Source organism: Xiphophorus maculatus, chromosome 9 (genome assembly GCF_002775205.1).
Source record: "Xiphophorus maculatus strain JP 163 A chromosome 9, X_maculatus-5.0-male, whole genome shotgun sequence".
Classification (NCBI taxonomy): Eukaryota; Metazoa; Chordata; class Actinopteri; order Cyprinodontiformes; family Poeciliidae; genus Xiphophorus; species Xiphophorus maculatus.
Genome location: NC_036451.1, coordinates 25116763 through 25139331, shown reverse-complemented (window position 1 = coordinate 25139331; position 22569 = coordinate 25116763). Strand labels below are relative to the sequence as shown.

At 39.3% G+C, this 22569-nt stretch overlaps 1 protein-coding gene across 1 annotated transcript; it reads right to left on the bottom strand.

The window, feature by feature from the left end:
• Positions 1–14323: 14323 nt before the first annotated feature.
• Positions 14324–19751, bottom strand: dpt (dermatopontin). The gene is made up of 4 exons (XM_005804458.2): positions 19340–19751; positions 16348–16473; positions 14701–14808; positions 14324–14538 (listed from the first exon to the last, which is right to left on the bottom strand). The coding sequence occupies exons 1-4, from the start codon at positions 19612–19614 to the stop codon at positions 14472–14474; spliced, it is 576 nt and encodes a 191-aa protein (XP_005804515.1). The 5' UTR covers positions 19615–19751; the 3' UTR covers positions 14324–14471.
• Between the last annotated feature and the right edge of the window lie 2818 nt (positions 19752–22569).

Sequence of the window (22569 nt, the reverse complement as noted above, 5' to 3'; positions counted from 1 at the left end):
AAGTGGTAGGAGGAGGATGGAACGGGATGTTTGTTTATGACTTATCAAAAAGGTATTCACATGTGGTTTTAACAATATTTGTTATTTAATGCAATGTTATTTCAACATTAGCGGAATATCAACAAAGTTTTGTACACATTTGTAATGGAAACAAAAGTATTGATAGACATCGATAGTCTCCAAACATAAAATAAAAAATCCTAAGCTTCCACTCTTTAGAATATTTGGTACAGGTTAACCTGAGTCATATTCTTAATTATAATCGTAATTTATGTGATTCTGTTGCACTGTAACAAAAACCATCTTTGTTCTACATAAGTTAAATATTTAACACCTTTTTGAAGTGTTACTTCCCCTCTGATAACGATTTGAAAAACTGGATTCCTTATGGGAGTTAATATGTTTTTTTTCCCAATTGCTTGTCTTTAGGAAGGCAGGGTGAAGTTTGCATCCTCTTTGGCCTTTCTCCACATCACTTCCTCTCAGGAGTTTATACTACATCTCAGCTGTTGTGATGTCAAACAGGTGTTCTGGGTTTTGTCTGGACACAATTGGACAGACCTGCAACCCATCAAACCCACGATGCGTGACGTAGCGTTGAGCGCCGCAACTCACTGGCAAACTCTTACCGTACCAAACCCGCAGCCGTGATTGGCCGTCCTGACTGAAGCTGGGAGGAAACCTGTTTGAACTGGAGGGAGGCCAGTCCTGGTCTGCCAGAGCAAATGAAACACTAACCCTCGACTTTGTCTGGTTCCCATGGCTGGTTGCTTAAATGTTGGATATAATCTGTGATGGTGTTACAGATACACTTTAGAGCTGCTTTGTTTTTCCTCGTTTTCATCCATTTAACCCCGTCATCACCTCAGAGCCTGATAGCTGTAGTCAGCTGTTTAAGCATGAAGGAAAAATAGCTGAGCTAAGCTTGTCACCAATTATCTACAGGATCCTAACTATACCAGGACAGGAGTTCTTGATGTTACAAAAAAAAAAAAAAAAAAGATGAAATTACCACCTAGTTAGCTTTCCTAAAACAACACCAACAACTGTCTAATTATCCAAATAAATCTGTAGAGCTTTGAACACACTAATGAACTGTTGCACTGAGTGACAGGAAATGCACCCAAAACAAGGAAGCTGTCAGATGAAACAATATAAATGGGTCTTGAAGGGTCAGTATTATGTGTTTTCTAGGTACATAGTGCCATTTTATAGCACAATCAAGTAACTATGTTACCTTCAGTTGTTATAAAAAAAAAATGCCATGCCTTTACTTCCTGTTTTAACGCCTTGAAATTGGGTCTCTGTCACAACAGCGCTCTGCTATTAACTCTTTAACAATATTTTTTTTTACCAGTGTTCCACTGAGAAGCAGCTCAAAAAGTTGGAAACTGCAGCTCCAAGGAGGAGCTTTGCCTCAAAGGCGGTGCTTGGTCCCCCAGGCGTTTTGCGCAGCTGAACGGTTGCCACAGGAGACCAAACGATTTCTCAAACGTGAATGAAAGAACGTTCAAGCTAGCTAGCTTGAACGTTTATCTGCCGATGACGGCAGATAAACATCTTTTCTGTAGCAATAAGTTGTTTTTCTGCGAATAGCGCATTTAACAGTGTGTTGACAAGGTTGATTGACAGCGCTAAGACCCTCCTCTTGACTCTGATTGGTTGTTTTTGGTCAGGAGCAGCACATTTCTTCAGTCGGCAATAGCAGCTCAAAAGGAGTTGGAGGAGATCAATCTATTCACAAATGATCTGTATCATAATATACTGTCACAAAAAACCTTTTTAAAATTTTTAATACTTTTCACAAGATATTCATCCACAGAACCAAAGAAGGAAGTAATCACTGTATTTTTACGTAAAAAAAAAAAAAAAGATTAAAAATAGAAACTGAAGGTTGACTTTAAATCACTGCATGTCATCATTTGAGTTGTCCGCACTGCAGTCACGTGAGTGCCTATAGTAAGCCGAGCTCTAAATACAACAGCGGGACTTCTGATTTTAAGGGATGATGACTTGAAAAGAAAAAAAATACCCAGCCTGGGCCAGAAGTGCATCTGGAAGATGTACTTTTCTGATTGCAAAAGACATCAAGCAAATTGTAATATTTGCCAGGAAAGACAAATAATTGACACAATCTAATTGCTGATTCTCAAGTAATTATTTCATGCACTAAAAGAGTTATCATGGCTTCCTACAGATAAATAAATTTGATCATTAGTCGGGCTTTCATACGGCTCTCTGAGGCATAAATCCCCATTTCTGATTAACCTACGGAAAGAAAGGAAGCAAGCTAAATGTCTAACTTACTTAAGTGAAAATGCATCCTCCATCTGTGCTAAACTAATTATAAAAAAGGTCTGTTCTCCTCCTGAGCATTTGAGCTGTAAATAAAAGTGGGTAAAGGTGGATTTGCTATGTGAATCTGCGCTCTGCTGCAGTGTTTAACTGGAGCCTCTTTTGCCAAGTGTCGAATTTTCTCGTCTACATTTGTCCGTGAATCCCAGACAAGATAAATGTGTCTCTGCGTCTGTGGACGAGCACAGCTGGAGAAGTGAGCAAGTTTCAAGCTGCCTTATCTGTCCTAGTCTCCCCTTTGTTACAACCAAGGCCGGGCAGAGAGATAAGGAGCCGGCCGCGGCCTTTTCTGGCAGCCGGGTACTTTTCCATTGCACGTTTCTTTCAAAAACACCTGCAGAGGCTCTGGCTCTCTGCTGCAAAGACGAGGCGATACATGAAGGGCTAGCCAGAACGTACAGTTTCCTTTAATCGTTTTTATGTGTTGACATCAGAAAGACAAAGTCCAGGACGTCCAAGTCCGAGAAGGACGGATCCTGGTTATGTAAGAGGTTGTAATTGTCGGCCTATTTATGCCGCTCTTTAAAAGCCCTCCGAACGTCCTGCAGTCTTTAATGGGGTTTTGTTTGTCCAATTTTACGACTGTAAAACGTTTTGTGCTTCTTTCATTTCACTCTGGTGCATTAGCTCTGAGACGGAGCGGATTGATTATTCTCACTTCTCTCACTCCAAAGTTTGAAAATACTAAAAAAAAAATAAAGAAGCTTTATAATGAAGAAGAGAGGTCACTGGCAAAATGAAATTATTAACATTTAGAATGATATAATAGAATGGCAGTGGGAACATCTGCGTATGGAAGCACATCACACAGATACAAAAATAAGCAATAGTAAGTTAAACTTTAATTATGCACCAAGTCAAGCATGCAGCTAAAGTGCCTAATAAAAGGATTCCCACACTTTGTGCACAGTAGAAAAATGATACCTAGGTTTCAGTAATCTTTACAAACAAAAACTAGAAATAAGTTCAAACCTTTTTATTCACATCACAGAGATCACGTTTTGGGAAGAGAACTCATTACCTGATGGGTGAGAGCCTCTACTTTGCAGGTTAGTTTGCTTTAACCTGTAAAATAGGTTAAACCAAACTAACCTATTTTACAAACTAACCCTTGGACCCGCTCTCAGTCCATCCGTATGATTTTCTGACCCACATATCATTTTCTCCCCTTTATTTTTATTGACAGCTTATGCATGAAAACAACAACAGCAACGACTTAGTTTCTTGTGTCAAAAACATAAAAATTAAAACCAATTCTTTGTCTCCTAGTGGAAATGAACTTGCACAGATCTTTTCTGTGTGATAAACAGCTGCAGTTTCTGATACAGTCGATAAGGGCCAAACAACCAGGGTGGCCCTGCCTGAGGGGCCGCCTCGAACCAGCGTGCTCTCACTGGTTAAAAAGTCCGACCCAGTGTTGTGCACGACGTAAACACTGAAAGAAATATTCCAGTTGACGAAGGCTAGTGAAACCAAGGCTGATGTCTAATTTGAATTTTTGGACGCAGCACCAAATTAAAGGGCTATTTTGGTGTTTTTCTTTTGGTGGAGTGAGGATTGCATTTCATCACTTCTGGCTGAGGATCAATACTTAGACTTGACGTTAAGAAATTCTTGCACCTTCTAGCTACGATCGATTGAAATACTGTTAGAAACTGAGATCTTCCCTTCCACATGTCAGGGAGGCCAGCTTTGAGAAACGGTCGTGTGTGTGTGGGCGTGTGTGTGTGTGTGTGTGTGTGTGTGTGTGTGTGTAACTTGAGCATGGATCCTAACCTTGTGAGGCCCTTTCTATATCATGAGAAAACCTCAGAGTGCGACTAATCTCTGGATCCCAGGTTAGAAACACACAACAGGAAGAGGCACATGTTGACACATGCTGAGCTCTCAGTAAAATGGATGAACAAACCTAACAGCCGTCACAAACAGAACAAAGATATCTCTGGCCTTCCAGGCAATGCGAACGAAAAGCCCCATCCTCGCTAATGAGAGAGAAAATACCAAGCCGGGGATGTGTGGCTAACCATCAACGCTTGGCTAACGCGTTGCAGATCCATTTAGCTTCTTCCGTCGCTGCCCGTAAACAGCCTGATTTCCTCAGCGCCGCGTCAAACCCGAGAAGTCACCGGAAAGGAATCCAAGAGCAATAATGATGCTTTTGTCTGGAGGTTCACTGCAAGCAGTGAAAATAAAGAAAAGCAAAGGGAAGCCTGAGAACCAGTAAGGCCCCCGAGCTCAGCTTACGCACCTCTTGTTCCCACCAACCTTTGGCCGCCTTCCCACGTCACGCACTTTTTGTGTTTTTTTGTTTGTTTGCCCCACTCATCTAGAAGGTGGTATTGGTGGGGGGGCAGGAGGGGGCTGTTATTCTTAACCACCTTCTATAATCCAACACCTTCTTACTGAGAACGCAGGAGGAAGCCAAGTTGGTTGCACAAACACAAATCCGCAACTCTCTTCTGGTGAAAAAAAAACAACAAACAAAAACAAAAACAACTGGCTTCTAGTTCCTGAAAATCCCCATCATATATTGATTGAGGTCAACAGAAAATCTTTCAGAGGTTTGCTTTTCTTGCACTACACACGAGCGAATCTGAATCATTAGCTGTAGAAACCTGACTCCAAAATCACTGTGGCGGCCACACCCCAACGCCCTGCTGCGGGCGGCTGGTGCGTCTTTACTCCCGCTTGTGTTTGCGTCGAGTCCCGCCACGGTCAGCCGCTTCTGTATGTGCTGCCTTCACACGTCGGCATAAGGTGGCTTTTGGTCTAAAGGCGAGGTCGTGATGCAGACGCCGCTGGATTCATCACTTTGTGCTGCACTTACAGTGAAAAAGCAGCTACCCATGGCTGGGTTTTATACGCTCTCTTTAAGTGTAGTTTAGTTTTGGCCGCGTCGTGGGTCTTTATTTATGGTTTTTTAAGAGTGTGACCAAAATGAGTGGCTAACTTGGGCGGGCTTTTTATTTGACCACTTTTTCTGGTGCATATTTACATAAAAACTAAGACGAGCCTAAGATAAGAACGCCGGAGGCTAACGTGGATGTTTCCACATTCTTCATGCTAGAATGGATGGACTGCGCTGCAAGAGCAAAAAATACTGCCAAGTATTTTTTTGTCTAGTTTCTAGTGAAAATATCTTAGTACACTTGGAATTTGCCAAAACTAACTTGCAAGTAATTTCTCAGGAAGATAAACGCTAGTTCCACTGGCACATCATTTCATTTATAACGTTTGTACTGCTTGTACTTTTTTTTTTTGTAATGAATATTACGGAATTATTTACTTATTTACTTAAAACAAGTTCCTATATCTTGATGGAAAGCTCCTTGTAAGTCTTGTCTTATTTCAAATATACTAAGACATCTGCACTAGTAACCAGACCAAAAGTACTTGGTAAGATTTTGTGTTTTTGCATGAGCCATGCAAAAGTTTTGTGGGACAAAAAATCTTCACCACCTCAAAGGTCATCACTGAAGGAAATCTTTTAATCTAGAAGGTGGCGTTTTCCATATTATTCAAAAGTGTGTGGATAATTTACATTATGTGATTTTTTTTAAATTTTTTACATAAAATGAATAAAAGAGGGCGGGGGAAGGAGGAGAACACTGCGCCTGTTTCTCTTCCTTTCAGGAACAAACTTTTTGTGAGAATAAAACGATTTGAAATCTAAATCTTCCAGGGGTATGAACGATTTATTTGTTTTTTTTTAAATCAGTCATCAACTTTTGGTGAGCCGCTAGGAAAAAAATGAATAATTTTGAAGATAATTTTTTTATTATTATTATTTGCCAACTTTTTTTTCCCCAGCGGCTCTCAAAGAAAACGCTTGAATATATCAGAAATATTGAATAAAAGTACCTTCTGTTACTAAAGGCGTAGTAAGTCGACCTGTGGAGTGACAGCATGACTCAAGAAATGAAGCAGTGTACAAACATAAATATATTCAAAAAAAAGGTCTAAAAAATACTTCCAAATAGCTATATGGAAGATGGAGTAAAATATATGGGATATTACTAGATAGGTAGGATAAAAATTGCATAAAGTTATCTTTTCTATGTAAGATCGGGTACAGTAGACGTTTATTGACAAGGCTATTTTGTATGTAGTAAGTTAAAGTATTACTAATTCTACAGCATCTATTTTAGGTGCATTTTGGAATAATAATAGTATAAAAGAGTGGGAATTTTTTTTAAAAGTGTGTACTTCTTCCTCCTTCTCTCTCCTTTTCGAAATATTTTCTAAACTATTTTAAATGACTGATTCCTAAATTGCAAAACACTGCTTTTGTATCCTTGTGTGTTTTACATGTATGAATGCATGTATAGATGTGCATACGTACATGTAGTCCTGTCTTATTAATTCGTTTCAAATAAAGAATATCTACCAAGAAGAAAATGAAGGTGTGTGTTGTTATAATTTAAACCACTTTGTATGATGAAGATTCGTCGGGTGGAAATTTATTCCCTGTACATATTCCTGGAGGGTTAAGCCAGCTGACTAACATTCTCTTTGGTTTGGTGAATGTGACCAAAATTCAATTAAACTTTAATGACCCCATGAACCAAACCAGAAAGAGCCAGAGCCATATGTTCTCACTGGCCCACAGTGGGATCCAACCATCCAACTGTGGCTGTCGTGGCCAAAAGTTTTCACTTCAATAGGTTCCTCACAAAAGAAACAATCCCCGTTAAAATTCCAGAGAGTGCATGTGGATTATCTACACCAACAGGAATGTTTTGTGGAGGAGGTGGGGACACATGAGCTTATTGCAAAAAATTTCCAAACATCATTTTAAAAAAAACAACAAAAAAGCAACCCCAAAATCATAAAAATGTATTACTTTTTTCTGGTCAAAGCCAAATTCACAGATATAACTTAAAGTGAGTCTTTGCAGACATGTCCAAATGTTTTTAGGCTTATTCTTTGGATTATTGGTCAATAATAAATTGTGTTATACTTACTAACTGAGCTTTATTGACTTAAAAAGTTTGTGCCTAAGTTTATTTCATGATTTCATATTTCCATGTAGTTAAATCACAAGCACATGAAGAGTATAGTTACAGTCAAACATCATTTACTTGCAACAAGCTTCTTATTCGATCGTTTCCCATTGAAATGAGACGGGGAACTCTTAGAAAACAATGGAAAAGGAGTATTTATCTTCAAAGAACAACCAAAAAATGTATTTAAAAGTTGTTAAAAATCTTTATGCAAAAAAGATTTATCTCTTCTCCATAGTCAGTGGTTAAACTCTTATTGACTTTACAGAATTTAATGCCAATAAAGACGATTTCTGAGCAGATTTTCACGCTCTTCTACTGGTATTTTGATGATTTATCTTTGGTGATGAGCTCCAGGTCTTTGAGGTTGAAACGAGCCCGACTTACTGCCGGCAATGCGGACCAGACTCTGACACCGGTCATACAGGGACCTAACAGCCCGTATCAAAGGACCCGGTACCCCATACTCCCAGAGAACCCCCACTGTGCTCCCCGAGGGACACGGTCGAACTCCTTCTCCAAGTCCACAAAACTTGTAGACCGGTTGGGCAAACTCCCACACACCCCTCCAGGATCCTGCTGAGGGTGTAGAGCTGGTCCAGGACGAAAAGCACACCACTCTTCCTGAATCCGAGGTTCGACTATCCAAACCTCCGAGAGGAGGCCCTGACGAAGAACCTGACGTTTTCAGTTGATTTAAGGAGCGTGTCAAACCCAATTTTTGAGAGTGCCTTTCTTCTTGAAGACACGTCCCGCTTCAACTCTTACTGAATCATTATACTTTTTCACTTTCTGGACTTTCTGTTGACGCTCTCTGCCAATTACTGTCAAATTGAAAGTAGTCAGAGAAATTGGTCCCTTCAAAGCCCAGTTGTCTTGGCGTCTCATTTTCTGCATTCACTCTGTCCAGCTCTTGGCATTTCACACTCATCGATGCCTGTGTGTCTGTTTTAGGGACACATTGAACATTGCAGATACAAGACATTGATTGCAATTTTCAGTTCAGCCGTAGCCGATCACGTGACTCGAGTGATGTGGAAAAGCGTTTCTGTTGTGAAGTAAACCAATTTTGATACGTCCAAATAAACCCACCTTATCCTATCGACAAAGGTTTTTATGGAAAACAAGACGTTTTTCAAAATTGCCGTGGTTCCATTAACCACATTTATTTTACAAATATCAAAATTCAATGGGATTGTACTGTCCATTGAAACACAGCTGGCGTGGGTGCGTAAACATATTTGAATTTGTCTGAATTCGAGGACAATCTGCCTTCAATCGAACCTCTGCACCCGACTCTTGATTTTAAAAGGCCATAGCGCGTTTCCAGGGCAGCTCCTCTGTGTTTTGTCTCCTGTTTGACAAGCGGTTCGGTTCGGTGAAGAAGACTGAAGACTTGTGTGGCGAGTTTGCGCTGCGGTGCGCCCCCGTGCTGTCAAGAAACAAAACAAGGCAGCTGTTTTTATCCACAAGTGAGAGCAGCGGTATTGAGTGCAGAGGCTCCCTAAAATAAACAGCCTATCTGTGCAGGCCCGGGGCGGGGTCAGGGTCACACTGCATGGCGCTCACACATCCCAAACACAGCCCCACACTCCCGCACCGGCTGAGAACAGAGCAGTCACTGTGGGATGGACTGGGATGGAGTTTCTTTTAACATATTTTCGATAAGAGAAGCTTAAAAATCCACTCCCGACATCAAAACCTGTGCACATTTTGTAACGCCACATCTACAAACTGCCACGTATTTTCATGAGATTTTATATGATAAACGAACTAGCAAATAATTGTACAGTTGTAGCAAAAGAATAAAAAGTTTTAAAAAAAGACGTTTTACAAACACTGGGCCAGTGAAACACTTGAATTTATGCTGATCTAAAGTGTTCCATTGTAGTTCAGGCTTTATATTCTGTGTTGTCATGCCGACAGGTTTTCTTACCAATGTTCCTGGTGTCCGGCTCCATCCATAACCAGTTTCATAACCAGTTTCCCTGTCCCTGCAAAAGATAGGCATGCCTTCAGCATAATGCCGCCGCCGCCACCACCACGTCTTGTGCAGCGTTAGTTCTTCTGCAACAGTGTTCACATTTTGTTTTTATGCGACCAGATTGCCTCCGTGATCATACCGACAAAATCAGATAAGTTGCAAATAGGTTGAGGTTACAAATATTGAAGTGTATCAACAATGGTCCCTATAAAAATAAACTAACGTGTGAAATGAGACGTTTGCTTTGTGGTCAAACAGGAAGAAAACTACAAAATAATTTGTTTTATCTTTTTTTATAACTTGGACAACTAACTAACTAACTAACTAACTAAACACAGGGGGTCTCTTTACTAATTAAGTGGTTTCTGAAAGTAACTGGATTTTATTTAGGGATATCAAACTGAGGAACTTGAATAAATAAGTAAGCCACACTTTTCAGACTCCTCTACCCCCTTTTTTTTTTTTTGCACATCTATCATTATCCTTCCACTTTACAATTTGTGACTTTGTGTTGATCTATCACATAAAGTTTTTGCTTGTATAAGAAAAAAAGCACAAAAGCATGAATGCTTTTTAAATGTGCTGTATATAAAAATCAAGAGTTGCGAATATTATCTACTCTTATGGGGAGCAAACCCGAAAGTTCTGCTCGGATCTTATTTCGCAGGCCAGTGTAGGTATGCGATCGCATAGCTCAGTAGATTAGAACGACAACCAGCCAGTAATCTTCAAGGCAAAGTCCCTGCAATAAAAGAATGAATGGCGATAAAACGCCACACACTCGGGTTTGCGTAACGGGCCAATAGTATTTAGTGGTTTGAAAGCTCACTATGAGTCAACCTGTAATGGGTGACTGAAACACACCTTTATACGTTGAAGTCTGCACAACCCCTGCCTAAAATTCCAGGTTTTGGTGTAGTAGTAAAATGAATAAACATCTGTAATAATTTTCCACGAAATAATTGGACTTTCATCCCGTACTATTCAAACGAGAAACAAACAAGTCTGTTGGGGAAATTTTAAGAAATACCTAAACCTGAAAAAAAAGGCTGCAGTCCAGCCTTCCAGTGAAAGCAAAAGATTGCTTCGCCAGGTCATATTTGAAGTTTTTTTTTTTTTTTGCTTTTGTCTACGTTCTCAGATCGATCTGCAGCCACACTTCTCTGCTCGAACGTCTTTGTTAGTGACATCTGAATGAAAACTTCTGCTTGTTTCACAGAGATGTTCGTATTTGCTCATCAGTTATTCATGTGATTCAGCAGCACTTAGCTTCTAGAATCTAAAGGCCAATATTATTAATATTTTTTTAAATCTAGGATTTATTATTCATGTTCATATTTAAAGTGGTTTCCTTACTGCGAGTGAGTCCAAGATGTGCGTTTAACGGCTCAACAACTCTATGAGCTGTTTTAGGACAGCTGAATGCAGAATATTTTTTGTCAAAATGACTACCATTATTTTTGTTTGCAAAAATTGCTAAGAGTGACTGGAAACAGTGTTACATTTATAAAATGTCTCCAATAAAAAAGTACATATTTTTCTGCACTGCTTTGAATTTATCCGATAGTTTGACATTAAGACGTTTTCATAAAGCTGGTAATCAGGTGTTAGAATGAAATCCTTGTAGGGCTGTTGTAAACGAATATGTTAGTAATCGAGTAATCTATCGATTATTCTTACGATTAATCGAGTAATCTATCGATTATTCTTACGATTAATCGAGTAATCTATCGATTATTCTTACGATTAATCGAGTAATCAGATTGGTAAATCTAACATAACAGCAGTATTGCTATTGCATATCAACATAAGTCCAATTTTTCACATTTGAGCTTCCCTAACAATAACTTTTATGTAGTTTGGAAAATTAACTTGTAACAATAATAGCTCAGTTTCTACGTTAGCCTGAAGAAAAGTTACACAAAAATCTGAAATTATATTCAATTTAATAATAAAGAGGCAGGCTCACAAATACGCTTATAAAAGAAAATGTCTATACTCCGGCCTTTGGTTTATGTATTCATCTTCAGTGAGTTTAATAGATGAACTCTCACCTTGCCCGGACATTTATAGCTTTGTGTTCAGCAATAATAGCGACGGGATTCGGCACCTTCCTTCGTCGTACACAAACACATCTACCAGGTGTGTAACGACTGGAATGATCCGAAATTTATTTTCCGGTTCGTCCGTAAAATTAGGCATCTAAAGCACAGTGTTCAGTCTATCTGCTATTATAAATAATCCCGCCGTGCTCGTCCCCGCCGGTCGCTCTGAACCAGCAGCTCCCGGAAGAGAAAGGCCGCCGTACTCCAAGCATCAGCTCCCGTCATTTTATGCTCATCGGTCCCCCGAAAAACTACAAAAACCCTGACAATATCATGAATCAATAAAATCTTCAGGACGTTATGCTGCTAACACTTAGCTTTCGTCATCAACTCAGGCGGAAGTGAGAGCTCTGCGCAACGCAAGTAATACCCCGACCGGAACACGGTGCATTAAATAATAAAACATAACTTAACGAAGCTTCCAGGCAGATACATTTTCCTCGAGGAATTTTAATAATCGAGGAACTCGAATCACTCGAGGAATCGTTTCAGCCCTAAATCCTTGTTTCATTTTTATCACCATTTTATGGAGTTTTGCTCAGTTTTACACCTTTTCAGCTTCATTTATGTATTGCGTTTATAAGTAAAACATTCAATCTGTGACATTGCCACAAGTATGTGGCATATGTCTTTTACGCGTCATACAATGAAAACGTTTGCTTCTGGTAAAAAAGGCAGAGTTTGGAAACCTATTCTCCATGTTGCTTTGCTGCCATAAAAGTATATTTAGTACTTAATTACATGGCAGCTAACTACAGATTCTAAAAGTGATTGCAGTAAGGAGACTTTAATAGCTTTGTGGCTTCTCCTCTAAACTTTAATTACAGCCAGAGTAGGTATTGTTTTGAAAGGATCGTTCTTCATCTTGCTGTAATGAAAACTTGTAGGTGGGAGGAGAGGATGAAGCGGGACTTTAAATCTTCCTAAATCTTCGGACTCAGGAAGGAGGCTTTCCCTCACAGGGATAGGAGGTCTCTGAGGGCAGGAGGCCGCTGCACGCGTGTGGCTCTTCGCTGGCCACCGTTCTAAGGGACAGCTGTGACAGCTGGGCCAAACCCCAGCGGTGTTTGGCCCTGAGCCTGGAGACAGCAGCTCCAATAAACAAACAAAGCTGAAAGCTACACTGGCCCTGGTCGCCTGTCCCTTTCAAGACGGCGCAGGGAGACTGGTGACTTTTATCCAGTCCACACCATTAAGTTTGAATGGATTTGGAAGGTTGAGTCGGTGAACAAACCCCCAGAACAAATGGACTAAGAACGCGGACAAAATGGCAGCCAAACATCTTGGCTGTACTTGTTGGTCCGAGTTCACATTCTGCAAAGGCGAGCTGTAAGGATCCAGCACACAAGACGAAGTAAAACAAACTGGACTCACGAGAAGGAGACATTTTTGGGAAGACACAAAGCGGAAGCAGAGGAAAGGTTTCTCAACTGGCTAAGAGTTTCAATGAAATTCTAATGAGTCCAGAACTTTGTGTATTCCATGTTTCTGTGCTTGTCTAGTTTTGCAGTGGCCTCTTCGCTAAAAATAAAGCGACGGACATGCTTGTTCACAGTTAGAAAAAAGTTTTTTTTTTTCTCAAACTGTGTTTTAAAGAATCTCTGGTCAATCTATTGACCATCTTCTGATGGTTCGTATCACATTAATCCTGTAGCACTCAAAGTGCTGTATAACCTCGTTGGGATCAACGTAGCTGTGAGAAATACATTGGTTTGTGTTTAAATTGCAAGTAAATAGCTAACAGTAGAAGTTAGCATTTGAAACTAGCTAAACCTCGTTTAGATCAATATAGCAGTGAGAAATACATTGGTTTGTGTTTAAATTGCTAATAATTTTCTAACAGTAGTAGCTAGCATCTGTAACTCAGATGTGAGAAAATTCGCTCTTGATTCTGAGGGAAATTCAGTGCAGCATTATAACTCACTCTTATTTTCCCAGATAAAGCCACATTCACTCATGCCCTCTCCGGGTTCTCCGTCTTCCTGCCACAGTCCAAAAACGTGACGGTTAATTTAATTAGCTTCCCAAAATTGTCCTTACGGGTGTGCCTCTCACCCAATGACCGCTGTGGATACACACCAAAACCCTAATCCCTGATGTCAAACCCTTTGAAGAAGTATGCAGACACACTAACAATTTTCCTTCTCTGTTTTCTGTTATGGCAATATCATCAGTTTATATCTTACCTTAAGCCAACTTAAGCCCAAAGGAGCTCATCATGGCTCAGCTAACGTTTGGGAGGCTCATACTTTCCCATCATTCTCCCACAACTCCCACTACTTCCCATGTAGTTAGTTCCTTTGCATCATTTTCATATGATGTGCAAAGAAATTTTAAATGTTTTACTTATTTAAAAAAAAAAAAGTATTTCCATAAAGTAAACACAATAATCTTTAACAATAAATATTTTTTTATTCCATTTTTTTTTCACACAGATAAAAATGGCAAACATAACATGTTATACACGAAGAAACGGTTTGGCATCCATTCAATGCAGGTGCGACACAGTTGGCTGCAACACCCATAATGCCTGGTTCCTCCTCATTACTCTAAACTATAGCTCCAATTTTTCCATCCAAAGAATATCCTTAATCACACAGCTCACTGAGCACTTTTGTTTCTCTTGCTGGGAAATTGTAGAAGAGAGCCTTTTTTTCTTTTTTGTCCAAAATGCTATAAACATTTTACGGTCTGGGAAACACTTGCAAAACATGCTGTTAACAGTCCTCCCCAGGTGAAAAGCTGCGGAGCTTACATGTTCTCTTGACTCCACAGCTGTGCAGATGCTTATTTCACTGTGTATCATTTTGTATCATCATGTATCAGTTCTTAATGCTAAAGCAATACAAAAAAAGAAGAGTGGTTACAAGACAACATTCCTTAAGTTGGTCTATTTATTACATGAAAAGACATAAACAAGAGCTTTAATACGTTTATGCTTTGTCGTTACTGTGGTACGGCTGAATAACTAGTGGTTATATGTTTTCACATGTTTGTGTGTAAATAAGACCCTCCTTACAAGGACTATAAATTCTCAAATTCACAGTCAAAGTCCGTCAGTCTGCACAAGATGTACTTCCACTGCCGATCTCTGAAATAAAGGAACGAGAAGGAAAAACTGTCAGTTCGACAAATGAGTCACATGGGGAGTTCTTGCATTATTTACTACAAAATGATCTTCCTTTTCTGGCCAGGCTGTATTTGAACAGGTTGTGTCCATTCACAAATAAGTTGTTGGTGTTTTGGGCCTAACCTGAGCACTCCGCTGAATGTGGTCTGGGCCCCTCGGATGAAGTAGCCATAAGCAGGGATGACCATCTCTCCCTCCTCTCTGTAGTATTCAGGAACGTCGGTGGTCTTCCTGAGGAACGCAGCGGATGATTGTTTAACGTTTTTAAAATGTAGAGGCTAATATATAACATTTACAGGTACCAAATTTCTGTTCTTACTTTGCTGAGAGTTGCAGGAGCCAAACAGAAATTCTGGATTGTGCTTTAATCTCATATATTTTGAACAATTTGAATTAATCCATTTCCTGTTATGGAGAATTTCCAACTGGTGCATGTAAGTAGGGCTATTTCTTGGCAGCGGTAGTGAGTTTTGGCTTACTCGCAAGGAAATATTTATGTTGGAAAACTAACAATGTATCAACGCACAGCAAACGGTGAAACACGGCGGTGGTAGCATCATGCTTTGGGGACACAGCGGGGACAATGGGCCACAGCTATGCCGTAACTGCTCAGATCAAAGCATATTTGTGTTATATTGGCCCAGTCAAAGCTCAGACATTAATCCAGGAACTTTGGGAATACTTCAAAATCAATGCTCACAGATGCTCTTATTTGAATTTGACTGAACTTGAGTTGTTTTGCAAAGAATAGATGAAAAGTAAAATTTTGTCTTTTTTTACAGAAAGTATTGACTCAGGAGCCTGATGGGGAGTTTTAACCTGTACTCAAAAATTGTACTCAAGTAAGAGTAGCACCATTTCAACATATTTTTACTCAAGTAGAAGTACAAAGTAGTCGTCCATGATATTTCTTCATTAAGGGTAAAAACGTATTTGATAAAAACGCTACTCAGTTACTGATTGATCAAAACATCAGTCATTTGATATTTAAAAATTACATAATCAGACAGAGCAAAACATAAGGTTATGTGGTGATTCTGGTATTTGTTATAAAATGACAATAATTTATAGAAATAACATGAAAACAAATTACAAAATGTGAATTTTTTTGGTAAAAACTTGTTCTTCATTCAGTTGTGTTACTCACAGAGGGCAGAGTAACCAGACATTTAATCAACTAATAATAGTGATACTTTGTGATAAAATTATGCAAGTAAAAAGTACAGTGTAGTAAAAAAATAATCCTAAAAGTACATATTTTATAAAAAAGTTACTCAAGTAAATGTAACCAGTTACTACCCAATTCTGAAATCACATAATCACAGACAAAAGAAATTAAATGGCCAACAAGAACAGTGCAACTTTACATACAGTAACAGAACTGATCGAGGCTGTGTGGTCAAATCAAGAAATTCCTTTTCATCCTTATGTCCTCACTGCTTCAGTCATTATGAAATCTGCTAAATGGTTGCACAACACAACACTCCCAGTTCAAGCTCATTGGTCAAGTCCTGATACACTTGGACATCTGCTATACCTTACTTCTGGATGTGTGCTATATCATATCCAGATATGACAAATTCTTCTGGGTGCTTTAACCGTTTTTGGCTAGAACGTATTGTGAATGTGAATGAGCCTTTTCTCCCAGCTCTTTGTGCCGTACTCTTGTGGTTGCTCTCGATTTGCTCTCATCTAACTCTCAAGAAAGAAGGTGCCAAAAAGTGACAGACTGCTTCCTCAACGTGCCCGGCGTACTGTGTGAGAACGTACATGCAGGAGTACGGACAGCGGCGTTTGTAGTAGCAGCAGTAGAACTGCCATTCGCGGTCGAGGGTGGATTCAAAGTACTTGCTTTGAACGCCCGCCACCAGGCCATTCCGGGTACAGGTGGATGTCCTGCAAAGACACAAGTTATGAGTTACAGTTTGTTTTGGGGGTTTTTTTCTTCATTTTTGCTTTGGCCCCATACTATACTGGTTCTGGACATCTTAGATGTACCAGAACCAGACAACAGGAAATGCTGCGTGTGTAGGAACTTATCACGGCAAAGATGAACACAGCTTTCAGTCAGTCGGGGTCATTTCCTGCAGGGCAATGTTCTACCCTGTTGAATTCAATCAGCCCGCTATGATAAAGACAGGCGGGCGTAGCAGCAATAAAAAAAAAAAAAAAAAACTTTCACACTGTAGTCCAAGTGGTGCATTGAGTTCACTTAAGCTTAACCCAAAGGAAAAAGTTTAGGATTTAAATTGTGCGTTTTTTCTCCAAACCACACCTGTCATCAGAAGCAGATATAGAGTGGTTTAGGTTTTGTTTGACCGAAGCACGCCGTCGTCAGACTACAATTCCTCCTTTCAATGGTGTTTTTTTCCAAAGGGTCATTTAAATCCCTTAATTAGAAAAGCTTTCAGTGAAACTGATGGTTAGAGAAAGGTGTTTACTTTTGGTTTCGGCATCTAAAAACGCACATTTAAATCCAACAGCAGCTTCTTTGTTTTAAAAGTTTGGTTTTTTTTTATATTTGATGTGCTGCTGTGTGAGAGACAGCAGGTAAAATCCCAAAGGAATTAATAAAGTTTCTGTCATCTATCTTTTTCTTTCTTTTAAATGTACCCACTAACTGGCTAGGCTTGGTCGGGATTGTGCGCGCACAGTCTGTTAACACCATTCGATTTTTATGAGTGCCGTGTTGCAAAGATTTTTTAAAAAGTCTAAAACCATACGGCCTATAAATCCGGTGCAAGGATTTCTAAATGGGCCTCTGACAAAGGACTCTGGACGGAGATGTTCGAATTTTTTGGACACGGCTGCGTTCCCAGGAAACGTATCGGAGAAAGATGATGATTCATACCGGGTCTAGAGGGCCTGCTTTGCTTCTCCAACAGAATCCGGCATTTTATGATGGCAATAAAAAAAGGAACACGTGTGAAATCTGTCATGCAATTTCAGTTTGAGACAAATGAAAATGTTGCATACTGGTGCCACTTAGGAGTTATTCATAAATGTACAACTAATGTTAAATATATCATTTTCATAACTAACTACAGAGATAAAGTAACCCGATGGCTGATTCTGACATATTTACATTGATATGTTCATTAACATCCTTTGTCCCTTCTTAGTTAATTATTAAAAAGTGGCTGGTTTCTAGCCGGGTCTGCTTAGAATTTGTCCAAGTGACAAATTATCACTTGTGAAAAAAATGTTGTTCTAAACATTAATCTTGTTTGTTGTCAAAAATAGATTTGAAAATTGCATACTTAGTTTGAAAAGCAAAGTAAATGCAAATTATTTCAAATTTTCTCAACACTTAACTAACTAACTAATCCTTTAAAATGGGCAAAAACAATTCTCGAATGTGTAACAACCGGCTACGTGATTGTTTTATATTTTTATTTAATAAATATTCAATTATTAAAGAAGTAATTGAGTTTTTTTTTTTAACTGGGGATCTGTGGAGAGATTGTAACCAGTTAAAAATGTTCTCGCACTTGCTACCAGAGGCTAAAGCTAACAACAAGTCAAACAGGGCCCAAGACAAACATATTATACCTTCTTAAAACAACTCCTCTCATACTCACGCCAAGAAGACATGGGCTGATAGTACTAACCTTACAAGGGAAGCACACACCACAGTATGCTGCATTTCATGGATTAAGAGCCAGAAAGTCATAGCTCTTTAAAAATAAAGCTCGTAAAAATCAATAAAATTGTATCAACCTCAGAAGAGGATAATCTGGGCAAAAATGCTAGCATTTTGTTTTGCAGTATGTGTTGATGGTGGGCTATGACTTACTTACAATTTTTAAGTCTAAAGTTATTGTTTTTTAACGAAGGAGAAGCTCTAGCTAGTTATTTGGGAAGCAACAACAAAGTATTGATGCTAAAACGTTATCTGATATGTGGGAAGTTAATTGTAAACAGTGCAGACGCATTGAGCGCACAGGAAATTTGACTTCATATGAACTTTGCAGCCAACAGGTTAGGAATGTTTAAAGCCGTATTTTATGGTCACTGTTTGTTGCGGTTTTATGTTAATAGCAGCACTTTGAGATTTTTGTAAATGTAAAGTGTGTTTTAAATAAAATTTATTATTAGTAGTAGTAGTAATAATGGTAAAGCGGACTTGCAGGTATCTGCCTCAGCTGAACCTCCGTTCAAAAAAAAAAAAAAAAAAGTGAGCCATCTTTGTAAAGTTTGTTTCCAAAGAGAATTAACATTTTTAGATCAATGTCTGAACCCCAGATGAGTGAAAAGGAGATTATTTTTATGTCATTCTGAATTGCTTAACCAGATTCAAAAGTGAGATCCCTCCAAATAAGGGAAACCACATAAATGAAAACCACATAAGGTTTTCATTTAATTTCAACAAAGAAACATTTAATTTTTCTTTAGGATCAATAAAGTACTTTTGAATTTGAATTTTCTCTTCAACTCAAACATCAAGACAAAGTCACTTACTTCATGTCCCAACCCAGGATTTGTACCACCAATCAACTTTAGGTTTGGTCATTTGAAATATGCTTTATTACTTATTAAATCTATTTTACTTAGCCTCACTCTAAATTATACATTTAAAAAGTGAGTGAGCAGCTATGAAATGACTATCGATCGTTGTTTTATAGGAAATGTTCAACTCAACTCTTCTGTATATCTACTGACACCCTGGAGATCCATATATTTGAATTTCAGGCATCCTACTCTCAGTGTGTGGCAACTAAAAGCCTATCCAGCTGAGGAGTCAAAGAAAGGCAGTACCCACCACTCCAATCCGGCTCGGTTGATGTCGTCCCACCAGCAGTCGCTTGGCTCACCCAGATTCTCAGGTACAGGCTGGCACTCAAAAGACCACAGTCGGTCCGAGCCTTCCTTCTCACTGAAGTAGCTCCTGATGGCAACCAGGAGCTCTCCATGGGGGCACTGGAAGTTGAAGCCCTGGCGGTAGCCATTCACCCAGCCCATGTCATAGTGGTCATATGGCTGAGCTGCCACTGTGGCCAGCAAAGACAAGACAGACGCCAGCAGAGCAAGATTCATGTCGGCGACCAGAGTCTGTCTGCTGTACTGTCTCACAGCTGTCTCACTTTAAGCTCCTCTGAGCCCTTCAGTTGTCCAGATGTTTCGTATCCAGGAGGGATGTGTAATTTGCTGGTCGCGGGACAATTCCAAACGTTGTCCTGACCTAACTTTTTAAGGTGGACTGCATCGCAGAACACACACCGAGTCTTTCAGCAAATAAGGGTTTACCTTAAATCACATGCTTTTTCTGTTTAGATGTAATTCAGATATTTATGCGCTGCTTTTGCCTGAATGGAAAAATATGCTCACGTGGTAACCACCTCGATCCTCGTGTGGCAGGCTTTTACTGAGTGAATATTTTAACACTTTGCAGGCGTTTTAGAGGACAGTTCTGTGGAAACTGAGAAGCAGTAATATTGACAAGACGTACTGAAATTAGATCAGCTGCAGTTAGGGTTGAGAGAAACAGCTCAGTCCATAATTTAGACCGTCTTTACCTAAATTTGTTCCGTTACATCACAATCAACATAATTATACTTCACAGTACTTTTGGATTTCCCACCAGGCAATGCTGAAATGCCTAAATGTTGGTTTAGTTTTTAACCACACTTTTGTGTTTGCATGTAAGCCCCCTTTATACAAAAAAAAAATCCAAACCATAAGAGCAAATGTATGAGGATTACAGCTGTTTTTGTGCATGGAACACTGAAGCCGTCCTTTAGTCAGAAGAATATGGGGCAAGAAAGAGTTGGCTCCGGTTGCACTAATCATTTTCTTTGTGGAGAGACGTCCAACTGATTCCCAAGCAATAATTGCTCCCATCAACTCTGACCAGCTTCCCTGTCCATGCTGTAGAAAAGAATCCCCATAACATCATGCTGCCACTACCTTGTAGTGACGCTTAAGGTGATGTGCAGTGTTAAGTTTTCTTGGAGAGGTCGCAAATTAGACCATGACCATCTCGTGAGAGTTGGTGATGAGTAATCATGGTGGAGCACTAATGAACAAATGATCCAGCTCAGGATAAACCAGCCATATATCAAATTAAATCAAAATATTCACCTATGTCCTTTTCGTTCCACCCAAGAAAACCCTGGGAAGAAACCTAGGACAGCCTCCAGCTCTATGTTGATAAGTATTGGCAATTTCTGTGTTGATATCCTTGTTGCTATTGACCAGAAGCTAACCAGCTTTGAGGCCAGACTGACCTTTGTAAAGTCCTCAACAAGGAACTCTCACTAGCTCTGAGAGGATTGTTAGCCAACAAGTGGCAAAACGGCTCCCCAACGACAAAAGCAATACAACAAAGACATGCTATGGCATGCCTGACATTAAAGCAAACTTGTTTTTTTGTCTTTCGATGGAGATCATGCAAGATTTCCTCCAGGGGGAGCTAAAGCTTCCAGGTGACGCTTTATAGCGCACACCAGTCAAGAATCTAGTCAGTCAAGAACCACTGTACCAAAATTTGGGAACTTTAAACAAAGAGTTGAGTTGGCTTGAAAGCATGTACTGGTGTGTTAATGACAAGCTCCTGATGTAGATCCGTCAACTGGCTCTTCTTTTGATGAGGTAGGCTTATCGCCGAGTGAGCATGAGGAGTAGTAACTGTAGACGGGCTTTATGTTGATGGTTAGCTGTCCAGAGACCATCCATCTATCTATGGGTTAAATGAAACCAGCACAGTTAAAACTGAAAATACTGGTTAGAGTGTAGGTGTTGTTTATTGGCATCTAATAATTTTAAGCTTGGATATTCAATTAGATTCAATCTAATCTATTTAAATAACACCAATTCACAATAAACGTCATCTCAAGGTACTTTACAAAAAACATTAATAAATTCAATCACACATGCATTCCAGTTGATCCTGGTTACCAAACAACTAATCATTCAAAGTAGTTTAAAACGTTTCTGAGGAAAACCAGCAGATTGCAATTTTGAAAGTTATTAGAAAGGCACAGAAGAGAGTCAAACATAACAAGTCATGACCAACCAGGATTCAAAGGCCTGTGGGAGACAAAGACAGACACATATAAGAGGAAACACATCAGTCAACAAGCAGTTTTTAGGCTAGAGTGAGTGAGTGTGAATTGTTCATTAATGCCAGGAGTGTCTATTCATGCATTGCTTGTGCGTTAGCATCACAGAGTGAACTTGAAAGTAGCCCCTATTCAGGAGAAAGGCTGTTTTAGTATGTGAGCTCTTTCATATTAGCTAGTAAGCTAATGCGAGTGCAGCTATCAAATATTACATTAACACAAAAAAGCATGAAGACTTTCTCTTCACCCCTTCTTCTCTACTTCCACAAAATATCATTTAAATACATTGGAGGTTTTAGTTGTAACAGGAAAAAAAACAAAACTGGACGTATAAACTTATAGCTAGCAATGCTGTAAATAAGAAGCAGGAGTCACATTTTAACATGTTGAGCCTAGCAAAAAAAAGGAAAAAACAATGGCATTAAAAAGTTATCACAACATAAACAACAGGTTTTGCAATTGTCGTTTAGGAATGCATGTATCCAGGTGACGGGCCTGTCAAATGCATGATTCCTTCGTCTTGAGAGCAGAAAGCAACACAAACTACAAAACAAAAACCCCAAAAGGACGATCCAAGAAAACAGTACGAGAAGACAAAAGCGGGGGACCGCAGAACCCACAATACAAAACCAAGAGAGGATAACATGGTAGTTTGTCATTTTTTGATGAGTTCATTTTCTTCCTTCTGGTCTTTTTTACTGAGCTCTCTAAAAATGCATCTCTGTGAAGATTGTAGGTTTTACTTTTTTTTGTTATAGTTTTAAAAATGCTCTATATTACATCCTTACACTCAGAGGGATATTGGGTAATATTTAATATAAAGAGACTTTCAACTTAAAAATGTAGGCTGGCTACAGTAGCATAAATAACGTAAAGCTAAATCACCTCAGCTTAAAAATACAGTCTCCCTTTTCTGTTTTGTTCAAAAGTT

What these genes read in the sequence shown, in the direction of transcription:
- dpt (XM_005804458.2), bottom strand. Translation starts at nt 19,614, where the DNA reads ATGAATCTTGCTCTGCTGGCGTCTGTCTTGTCTTTGCTGGCCACAGTG. An exon ending in AACCGAGCCGGATTGGAGTG is followed by an intron (nt 16,474 to 19,339) that starts GTGGGTACTGCC and finishes GTGTCTTTGCAG; the next exon opens with GACATCCACCTGTACCCGGA. An exon ending in CGCTGTCCGTACTCCTGCAT is followed by an intron (nt 14,809 to 16,347) that starts GTACGTTCTCAC and finishes TGCGTTCCTCAG; the next exon opens with GAAGACCACCGACGTTCCTG.